General features: G+C 42.7%; 1 protein-coding gene across 1 annotated transcript in view; it reads left to right on the forward strand.

The window, feature by feature from the left end:
- Nucleotides 1–6,424: 6,424 nt before the first annotated feature.
- Nucleotides 6,425–11,022, forward strand: part of itga2b (integrin, alpha 2b) — a gene marked incomplete at its 3' end in the record, with an annotated part of 6,563 nt that continues 1,965 nt past the window's right edge. The window contains 16 exon segments of the mRNA XM_035654791.1: nucleotides 6,425–6,605; nucleotides 6,778–6,827; nucleotides 6,950–6,995; nucleotides 7,336–7,455; nucleotides 7,710–7,754; nucleotides 7,875–7,918; nucleotides 8,241–8,306; nucleotides 8,382–8,434; nucleotides 8,519–8,591; nucleotides 8,869–9,004; nucleotides 9,166–9,351; nucleotides 9,430–9,475; nucleotides 9,825–9,926; nucleotides 10,221–10,276; nucleotides 10,370–10,521; nucleotides 10,606–10,719. Coding sequence (XP_035510684.1) covers nucleotides 6,572–6,605; nucleotides 6,778–6,827; nucleotides 6,950–6,995; nucleotides 7,336–7,455; nucleotides 7,710–7,754; nucleotides 7,875–7,918; nucleotides 8,241–8,306; nucleotides 8,382–8,434; nucleotides 8,519–8,591; nucleotides 8,869–9,004; nucleotides 9,166–9,351; nucleotides 9,430–9,475; nucleotides 9,825–9,926; nucleotides 10,221–10,276; nucleotides 10,370–10,521; nucleotides 10,606–10,719 — 1,323 coding nt within the window.

Here is an 11,022-nt window from a genome sequence, read left to right on the forward strand (position 1 = left end):
CAGCAACAGAACAATTATACACCTATAATCAGACCTTATAGATTTGTTTGAAGGATATTTTTTAATCTTTAAAATTATAAAAAAGTCACGAAGGCAACATGAAGGAATAGTAAAGTTATCTTGTAAAGCCATCAGGCTGACCAGACGGGCCAGGTCCATAGATGCGGGGGGCAGAAGAGTCATAGGTGACAAACTAATGCCCAGTAGACTGCCAGAAGCGCACGTAACTATATTTCAAAACAAATTACTGATTACTCATTGTCTGTTGCTCTCTTACCATTTCAGTGTTTCCCATAAGTTATGTAAATAAATGAAAATTAAATATATTCCTACATGTAGTTTATGTAGGGTGACCATATTTTGATTGCCAAAAAAGAGGAACCTCGAGACACAAATTTAGACAGGCTTCTCAGAGGTTAATTAACAAAGTACCGCAGTATTCTGTGCAACGCGCCAGTCAATTTAAGTACACGCTTAATGGTCCCCTGGAGGAGGCACGTACATGACGTAACTGAAACGCTGCTGCTTATGTGTGTGTTCCGCGTCTTAACTTCATACCAAACAATGGCCCCAGAGTTCAGAGAATACGATCGCTTACAGTAGACTACGTCATCATGCGTAAAACTACAACGTCCATAAGATGGACTACAAAACGCTCATCTTCCGGGTCATTTAACTCAATTAGGAAGGTTCCTAAGCAAAATTGACTATTTGACTGCACCCAGCGTCTCTATTAACATTGTACCAGAAAACAACGTCTATACCGGAGACTCCCGCCCGCCCCTCCCTTGGTGCTTACCTGCAGCTACAGGAGGAGGAGAGCGAGTGCCCGCTAGTTAATCACTTGCGCATCATTTTCTCAGATGGATAAAATAAAATTGAAAATTATAAATGTCCCACCAAATAAAGCCTATTTGTGGGAAACACTGCATTTACCTAGTTTATGCTATATAGATGCTGGATATTTTAGGTGTGTTAAAACGAGTTTTCAAAAATTTCCTCTGTAAAAACCCATGACTATAATATGTTGACAAAATTAAACAACATTTTTAACCATGATTTATCCACTGTTCAGATATCTGTTCTAGAAATGCATGCAAAACAACTCTTCTCATGCTTGCCCTCTTCGTTGCAGGTAATAGCCACTGCCATGTACTTACAGAGGAAACTAGCTTAGAGCTACTCACAAATCGCTGGCACAAACAGCCAGTAAATTCAAATATTACCGTCCCTAGATACATTTTATTGCTAATACATTTATAATACGTCAGTATCACTTACCAATTTTGTTAATCCAAGTTTCTGGGGCCATGCCAAAATTCACGCTCTTTTCGATGCCACTTCGTGCCAGTAGGTGATGGACAACTCAGCAGCCAATCACAGATCAGAATCTGCCTGATTGACGTCAGCTGCAGCCAATCACTGATAAGAATTGTGACAGAGATGTGTTCAGCCAATGAAAGGCTCTCATTCAGTGTAAAACGATCCAGAAATGTGTATGGAGCTGCAGTACCACAAACCAGTAGTAGTAGGAGATTATACACAACAGGCACACACACACACATACACTAGAAATCAGGTCAAACGTAACTATGAGGTTAGTTCGAGAAAAAGGGGGAGGGAGTTATTTGCATCATGCTAAGTGCTTGTATGCTGCAAGACTTATGAGGACATCTCAACTGTCCTCACAGTTACGGTATGTCCTTATAATGTCGGTGCGTAAACCGATGAAATGACCTCATATACAGGTGGAACCAACGCACACACACACACAGACAGACACACCCTCAGGCTGCACTCTGATCGGTTCCTCTGCAGGTGTTGTGGGTGGGGCCTGCTCTAGGGGCGTGTCTCGCTGCTCTCCTCAATGATCTGTTGCTGCGGCCTCGCTGGCGTCACCGTGGCGACTGGTGGGCGGAGCTGAAACAGATGTATGTGCTGACAGACAAACAACAGCAGGGGGCGTTGTGAGACATACACACATAAACCTGTTTTTGTCACTTAAGAGGACATACATCAAGTGAAAGTTGTTAGAGGAACAAGGAGGAACCGACAGGAGGAACCGACAGGAGGAACCGACAGGAGGAACATTACAAAGAATAAATAATGAATGTTAGCAGAATCATCTTTATGACATGTTTATGGGTTAAAGTCTCTGTTCATTGATGCATTTGTGAGGAGTCCCCACAATGTCTGTGAATGACTGACGTCCCCACAATGTACTTAACAACATAGTCAGCATTTATTTTGTATTTGTATTGCAAAATAAATATATCTTTGTCTTTTTGCTATATTTTACAAAAGTCAGTCAGTCAGTATTTTACAGTGAAATGTTTGTGTTATGATGTATTATTTTTCTGAAGCTGATGATGTTACAAACAAACTGTTTCCTGATGATTAAAACATTTTATTGGACTGGAAAGGATCCCTACAGAGATAGACCTTTAGTTTAACCACAAACAGCCATAATATCACTATCACTCTCCCACCAGACTCCAGAGACCAAAAAACACTAATTTAACCTCAATCATCGTAACTTCATTCAAAGTGGACAGAAACAGAACAGAACTCAGTCTTTGTCAGTCTTTCCAACAATAACCACTATATGTTTACACAGCTACCAGCTGTTAGCTGCTGGATTCATGTTCTATATGACCTTTAATTCATTGAGATAAATGTTTCCAGTTTCTGCAGCAGAGAACTATATTTATTCAATATTTAATTTATTTTGCACGAACAGTTTGACCTGTTCCTCACAAACATTTTATTTGTTTGTGTCAATACTGTCAATGGACAATAAAGCTGACTTTGACTTTGACTTTGATAAACAGCATTATTAAGTTAAGTATAGTATATAGTTACAGTCTGTGAATATGGAGGTTGTTTCTGTCTGTGTGAAAGGAACGGACAGACAGAGACGTCCCTGAATTCACCACAGACCTCGAAATAAAACTCCAGATACACATTCTTTTTTTTTTCAACTTCTATCAACAGGAAACAGCAGCAAAGTGGTTAAAGTGACACAGCCAGCTGTCAATCATCTGTCACACACACACACAGACACACACACACAGACAGACAGACACACACACACACACACACACACACACAGACACACACAAGGGTTTATATATCAGGAAGACTCATATAACTGCTTCAGTCTGCACATAGAAAGTAAGACAGACAGTGAGAGAGACAGTAGTAGTCAGACAGACAGGTGTGATGTATGTGTTCAGGTGTGTGTGTGAGCTGCTGTGTGTGAGTGTGTGTGTGTGTTTGAACCTGTTAGATGAAGCTGTGACGTTCAGCGGTCCGACAGGAAGTCTGTTTGGATTCTCTGTCGACTTTCACACCTTCAACAACAAGTAAGCAGCCTTTAATTATCTCTTAATTAACGTTTAATTAACTCTCAATTAACATTTAATTATCTCTTAATTAATATTTACATTTACTAACACCTTAATAAAGACCTTCAGCAACAAGTAAGAACTTCTTTACACATTTAAATAACTATTTCATTTAATTAGCTCCTGAACCAACCAGGAAGATTATTAAATGGTAAATGGACTGTACTGCACACATATAATTCTTTACAAGTCCTTCTAACCTCTCGAAGCACTGGACACTACATTTTTCACACACACATTCACCCTTCCACACACATCATTACAAAATCATCTTTCACACACACACATCCCCCCTTTCACACACACACATTCACCCTTTCACACACACACGTTCAAGATATTTGCTTCAAACGACACTTCAAACATGCAGCTGGAAGCCGGGGATTGAACCGCCCAACCCTCTTGATTTCGCAGTCATCTGCGTCATGGAGGCTCCCAAAGCCAACACCAACCAATCAGGGAGGTGAGCGAGCGGGACTGGGGCGCGTTGTTCCTCTGCCCCCTGGTCACCGGAGGCGGGGGCCTGTGACATATCGACTTTGACAAGGAAGGTGAGTTTTCCTGATCGATCGTTGGGCATCTGACTGTTGTGCTGTTGGACTGTAGTACCTGTCTACTGTTAGTTGCTGTCTGACTGTTGCTTACCATCTTACTTCATGTTACCTGTTTGCAGGTGATGAAGTCTACAGCAGCTCTGATTTGTCTTTCATCCTTTAAGAGTCAGCAGTGGCGTTGGGGAGCCTTCAGTGCATCAGTTAGTGACACACACATACTGGTGGGAGAACAGACAGTATCATTATTATTATATAATTATTAATCTTTTAGTGTAGGGTTATGAGCGAGTACAGCATACTCTGGTATCTGCTATCTGTATCGTTAAACCATATGAATTATCTGTATCTGATCTGTATCTGTACTCGGAATGGGCGGGACCTTAACCCGGAAATGGGCGGGTGCTGGTAACCCGGAGTTGGCCGGGTTGTCTTGAAATGGGCGTGACTTTAACCGCGCTTATGTTATTTTAAGCGTGCCAATTGATATGGTTGATCAGAAATTGTTATATTTATTGCTGATTAGAAAACTATTTAACAGGACAGCATCAGCATGAGCTTCAGATCAATGGTTTTTTGATCACTGATAACAAACAACTGCTTTACAGAACAAGGGTTTTGCATTTATGAGTAAAATGCAATTTTAATTTTTTTTTATGATCAGGTATCATTTTTTTTTTTTTGGTTTTAATTTTTTTTATTTCCACACTTGGTGTGTGTGTGTGGTGTGATTTAGAGCCAGCCGATGCGTTTTAACACAAAAAATTAAAAAAACTCCAGACGACCGGCAGAGAGCGGGAGAGACAGAGGTGTGTATGTGGTTGGTGTGGGTGGTTAGAGGCAGCGAACGGTTAAAAAAAGAAAAAGAAAAATCTCCGAAGGGAGAACGCAAACGCGAGTTCGCATTCAAGCCAGCCACGTCTGAACGGACCCACGTTTACCAGAACATCTACTGGGTTAATAAGTACGTACAGACAAAACCTAACAACCTGAAAGCTAAACCTAAAACGTCGTTAACGGCAAAGACCGCGAACCTTAGGTGACTGCTGGAGGGGAGAGAGGAGCAGAGCTGTTCTTGTGTTGTGAGTGAGCCCAGAGCGAGACACAGTGACACATCTGTGTGTAGCGGCGGAGGGGGCGCTGGTGTTGAACGCATTACACAGTCAGCTACCCAATGAGGATTTTATGGTTTTTGTTATTCAATCCGAGCACAGGATATTGACGTTTACTCGCTATAATACTCTTACCTCCGGCAAAAGTCTTTTATCCGTTACCGGATACTCGTTTCAGCCGATCCGGCTCAACTCTACGTAATTTATGTTATTATTAGTTATCATTTATTAAGATGAAGCTATACCCTTTTTATTAATCCCCCGTAGGAAAACACACAGCAGCCACTGGGGGAGCAAAGATACAGTGTACATACAATAAGACCACAAAATAAAAATATAAAATGATAATAAGAAATAAAAAACTATAGGTTGGCTAGCTAGATACTGGGAGCTGTGGTTGTGGAGGGTTAGAGGTACTAGAAGCTGTGGTTGTGGCGATGTTAGGACGCGTTATGGGTGCTGTGGTTGTGGAAGTTGGAGGTACTGGGGAAGCTATGGTTTGTTGAGCGTTAAAGTACTGGGGAGCTTTCGTTGTGGAGAGGTTAAGAGGTACTGGGAGCCTGTGGTTGTGGAGGGGTTGGACGTACTGCGAGCTGTGGTCTGTGAGGTTGGAGGAACTGGGACGCTCTGTCTTTCCTGTTTAGAGGGGCCTCAGTGTGGTTCTCCAGTCCAGCTTATGTGTTGCAGTTTATTGTTGAGTGTCACCCCCCAGAACTTGTACAGTCAAGCCCGAAGTATTCATACCCTTGACAAATATTGACTTAAAGTTACTTTTATTCAACCAGCAAGTTTTTTTTTATTGGAAATGACACAGGTGTCTCCCAGAAGATAATAAGAAGATGTACAAGAGGCATCATTGTGGTTACAGGTGTTTATTTATTCCAATAAGTCCATAAATCACCAATAATTCCTCTTATTGCCTTCTAACTTGTGATCAATAATATCTACCAATTATTAAAGCTGACTCAATCTTTTGTAAATTCAGGGTTCATAACATCTTTAATGTATATTTCACAATTTTTATTGAACATGAAACTGTTTATCAACACAAATCACTTATTTCATATTGATGATTTAACTGATTTGATCAATAACTGAACACTGAAATTGTTTCCTATGAACATTTTATTATTATTTATATTCAATATTAAAATAATGTAATTTAATATCCACAGGTATGTTTTCATTAGTGTTTAATCAGCTTATAATAAGAATCATTGTGTGTTACCTTAGAATGAGACGGGTCCTCTCTGGTGGAGTCCGCNNTTTCTACGGTAGCCCAGAACGGACAAACACTGGCTGTAGACAGGGGACTGAGCTGTATTCAGTTGGTTGTAATCAGAGAGTTAACACTTTATGTACATGTCAGGCGTGTGCACCACGCTTTCACTGGAACGTTCAGAAGCGAGGGGGGGAGTCAGGGAAAACACCTGTGGGAAACTGCCTCCTATTGGACCAGAGGACAGGAAGCTCCTCCTCCTTCTCCCCCTGCAGAGGCATCATGATGGAGGACGACTACAAACGCATGAAAAACAGTAAGAACCAGAGTCCAGACCACCTTCAAGACCAGGTCTGGGTCTCAAGAGGTAGTCCACAGCGAGAACCTGAACACAGAAATATATTATCGGTATCATTACACACTGCCTACAATCCCACAATGCACTTCTCCACACTGAGTCTGAACTCTGTCTCTCTCTCGTTGCCTAGGAAACGACCAGCGCTACTGTGAGGTTGGCTTCAGTGCTGACATCACCAAGGTGAGTTGGTGGTGGGCAGAGTCACTTCTGTGGAAGCTAACTGAGGCTAACTGAGGCTAGCTGAGGATCCATTAATTACATTGAACGATCGGTCGTGTGGCGGCCATGTTTGTTTTGTTTAGGAGGGTCGGCTGCTGCTCGGAGCTCCAGGAAGTTTTTATTTCCAGGGTGAGTGGAGACACCTGCTGGTCCCTGATGAGTATTACAGCATCTGATTAACAACAGGCATCAGCTGTAGCATTATCTACAGCTTTAGCTGTAGCATTAATATTAGCTGTAGCTCTAGCATTAGCATTAGCTGTAGCTTTAGCTGTAGCAGTAATATTAGCTGTAGCTCTAGCTTTATATTGATGTGTTCTCTGATAAGAACATGAATGTTGACTGTTTAACGCTCTGAGAGATAAAACTCTTCTGTGCAGCGTCCATCATTCTGATTGTTTAAATAAAGTTTGAATGTTGATGTTTACTGCTGACATCACTGCTGACATCACCCCCATGTTGATTTCAGGTCAGGTCATCACAGTGGGTGTTAGTGACATCATCAACAGTGGGCGGAGCAACGATCCTCTCAGTTATGTAGCTGGAATCAGCCAATCCGATGAGAAGGGGGGTTACGACCTTTACCGTGGTAAGTAGGGCTTTTATTTAGCATCATCTCTGGTGGCCAGCGGTACGAATTAACTCAATACCCAGAATGCTTTGCAAATTCTACAAAAATAACCACATTATTGTTGTTTGTGTTGGACACCTCTCAGCCACCATGTTCATCTGACCTGAGCACAACCACAGTTGATTGACCTCTGCTAACTGCTAACATTAGCATATTTCAGTGTATCCAGAAAATGCTAACTGCTAACATTAGCACATTACTGTGTCTGTCAGGTTACTCAGTGGCCAGTGGTCAGCTGACTGGAGACTCCACACCAGGTTTTGTTTTATAATCCATCAATATGATTGATCGATTGATTATCAACCAGTAGCTACTGATCAACAAACTAAAACTAAAAGTCTTAATGTCTGTTTCACATTCTGGTCTGATTGTTTCAGATTATCTGGTGGGTGTTCCCAATGACAGAAACACAGCAGGAACCGTAAGACCTGTCGTACTGTAGTCTTTACCTGTCATACTGTAGTCTTTACCTGTCGTATCCTATAAGGACTGTAGTCTTTACCTGTTGTACTCTATATGGACTGTAGGCTTTACCTATCGTACTGTAGTCTTTACCTGTCGTACTCTATGTGGACTGTAGGCTTTACCTGTCATACTCACCTGTCGTACTGTAGTCTTTACCTGTCGTAATGTAGTCTTTACCTGTTGTACTGTAGTCTTTACCTGTCGTACTTTATAAGGACTGTAGTCTTTACCTGTCGTACTGTAGTCTTTACCTGTTGTCCACCTGTGTGTGTTCCTAGGTGAAGGTTTATGATGGGCGGAGTAGTGGGTCTCTGAGGGTCTACCACACCTTCCAGGGGGCGCAGGTGAGAGTTTGACATCATCAGAATGTGGATGTACCTGCTGGTGAAACAATGTGTGCAGCTTTTTTTGTCCTGTAGGTGGCGTCGTACTTTGGACACAGTGTGGCTGTAGCTGATGTCAACAGTGACGGGTGAGAGCAGACAGTGGGTCAGGGTCGGGCTCAGTGGAACCAATCAGAACTCTTCATTGTTTGTTTGTTTGTTTGTTTTTGCAGTTTAGAAGACGTGTTGATCGGAGCTCCTCTCTTCATGGACAGAGTGACAGAGCAGCTGCAGGAGAGAGGACAGGTCTGATAATATCTTCTTCTTCTCTGTCTGAACCAGACTGATCCAGACTGCAGACTGAACTGGACTGAACCAGACTTAACCAGACTTAACCAAACTTAACCAGACTGAACCGGACTGAACCGGACTGAACAAGACTCAACCGGACTGAACCAGTCTGGACTGAACCAGTCTGAACTGATCCAGTCTAAACCAGACTGATCCGGACTGATCCAGACTGAACCAGACAGTATTTCCCATCATTTATTGTGTGATGATGTCATTCTTTATTATGTTTCAGGTGGTTTTGTACCTGCAGAGACGACACTCCTCATTCTCCTCCCAACCTGACCAATCACTGATCGGCTTCTCTCTGTACGGCCGGTTTGGCTCCGCCCTCGCCGCGCTGGGTGACTTGGACATGGACGGTTACCAAGGTAACCAGTTAAAGTATGAATGTAGAACTGCTGGCTTTAGCTTTAGCTCCAACAGTTAGCAAGACACTGAATCCAGAACTCCTGTACCTTAAGAGCTCCACCGGCATTAGCGATAATGCTTATGCTAATGACCACAGCTAACTGGAACAATCTCTCTCCAGATGTGGCCGTCGGGGCTCCCTGGTCAGGTGACCGTGGGCAGGGCCAGGTGTTTATCTACCTGGGCAACAGTAACGGGTTGTCAGCCACGCCCTCCCAGGTGATTGACAGCCCGTTGCCTAGCAGCAGGACAGCATTCGGCTTTACTCTGAGAGGCGGTGCTGACGTTGACGGTAACGGATACCCAGGTACGTTCAGAAGTTACTCATTAGTTACAGATGAATAATCAGTAATTAATAAGCAATGTGAGGTGTGTGTGTTTGCAGACCTGCTGGTTGGAGCGTGGGCTGCAGACCGAGCGTTTGTCTACAGGTAGGAGGTCATAGATCAAATGTATACAGTGAGTGTAATATACAGTAATATAATATGTTATATTGTATTATATTATAGTACAGTAATAAGGACTGTATGTTGTCATTAGTAAAGCAACTAGTAACTGTAACTAATTATTACATTTCAGTATCTTGACACACTGATAACGGATCAGACTGAGTTTAGTTTTTAGAAAAAGCCTTTCCTTTTTATTTAATATCCAAACTTACATATTGTTCTGTTACTTTTTTGTAAATTAGAGTTTAAATTTCACAGTTCAGCACAAACCATAATAATCTGTTTCTGCCTTCAGCTTCCTGTCAGCTGACTGTTGTGTCTGTGTGCTCAGATCCCAAGCAGTGATCCGCTCCAGAGTTTCTCTCTCTCTGCTGCCGGACTTCCTGAATCCAGAAGTCAAAGTGTGTCACCGAGGACGCACCCCTATGTCCTGGTAACGGCATTGGACAGTCACTGCCCTCTCCCTCGCTGTCTCTGAGCTTCGGCTGCAGTCACTGAGCTCTCCCTCGCTGTCTCTGAGCTTCGGCTGCAGTCACACTGCAGTTAAACCTCACAAACTAATACTTGAATGAATGAATGACTCGTCTATTTCAATTTTTTACACACTAAACAATCAGAAATACAGATTAAAGGTAATGAGTCATCAGATTACAGTCCCAAATCCTTGCTGTCCACCATTGCTGTTTTCTCACTAATGTGACTCCACTAAAGTTCTGTCTGTCTGCAGTTTTGTCATCCAGGTGTGCGTCTACCTGTCTGGTCACAAAATCCCTCAGGAGACAGGTAAACAACCCTTCACAGGTTAAAAGATGAGATAAGACATGAAATTTATACTGAGGTTGATCTTTCTGTCTGCCTGCTGATTGGCTGAGGCAGCCCTGGGGGCGGAGCTACAGCTGGATAGGATGAAACAGCCGATGGCGAGACGGACTCTGCTGCTGGCGAGCAATCAGCCGCAGGATACGGTGAAGCTGACAGTCCAGAGGACGGTGGGCGTGGCCTGCATCAATCAGACCGCCTACCTGAGGGTGAGTGACATAGAAAACACCTAAAGAAGAAACCAGACCGTCACACCTGACTCTGTGTGTGTCTGTGTGTGTGTGTGTGTGCAGGCTGAAGAGGAGGTTCGGGATAAGTTGAGTCCAATCTTCATTACAGTCAATATCAGCCTTCTCAACTCTACCCAGCATGCTTTGCTGCACGGACAGACACACGCTGCTGCACAGGTGAGTCAGAGGCACCTGCAGTGTTTAACATAATGTGAACATAAAGCAGATCATCAACCTGAACTGCAGGTACAGAACGAGCTGGTGTTGGTTCATTAACCCCTTTCCCCAGTATCAATAAAGTATTTCTGATTCTGATACAATTAAAGGGAAAGTTATCCCTTCATAAGCCCCGCCCCTTTTCACTCTGTGCTGTAACAGTTGAGCAACTTCCCTGTACTTAGATATGCTATGCTAAGCTAATCTAGTTTGGAAAGATGGTTATAAGATAAAAGATACAAATATATAGTCACATCTTAAGTT

This window comes from Morone saxatilis, unplaced genomic scaffold, assembly GCF_004916995.1.
Source record: "Morone saxatilis isolate NCDOM2014 unplaced genomic scaffold, NCSU_SB_2.0 Contig14, whole genome shotgun sequence".
NCBI lineage: Eukaryota > Metazoa > Chordata > Actinopteri > Moronidae > Morone > Morone saxatilis.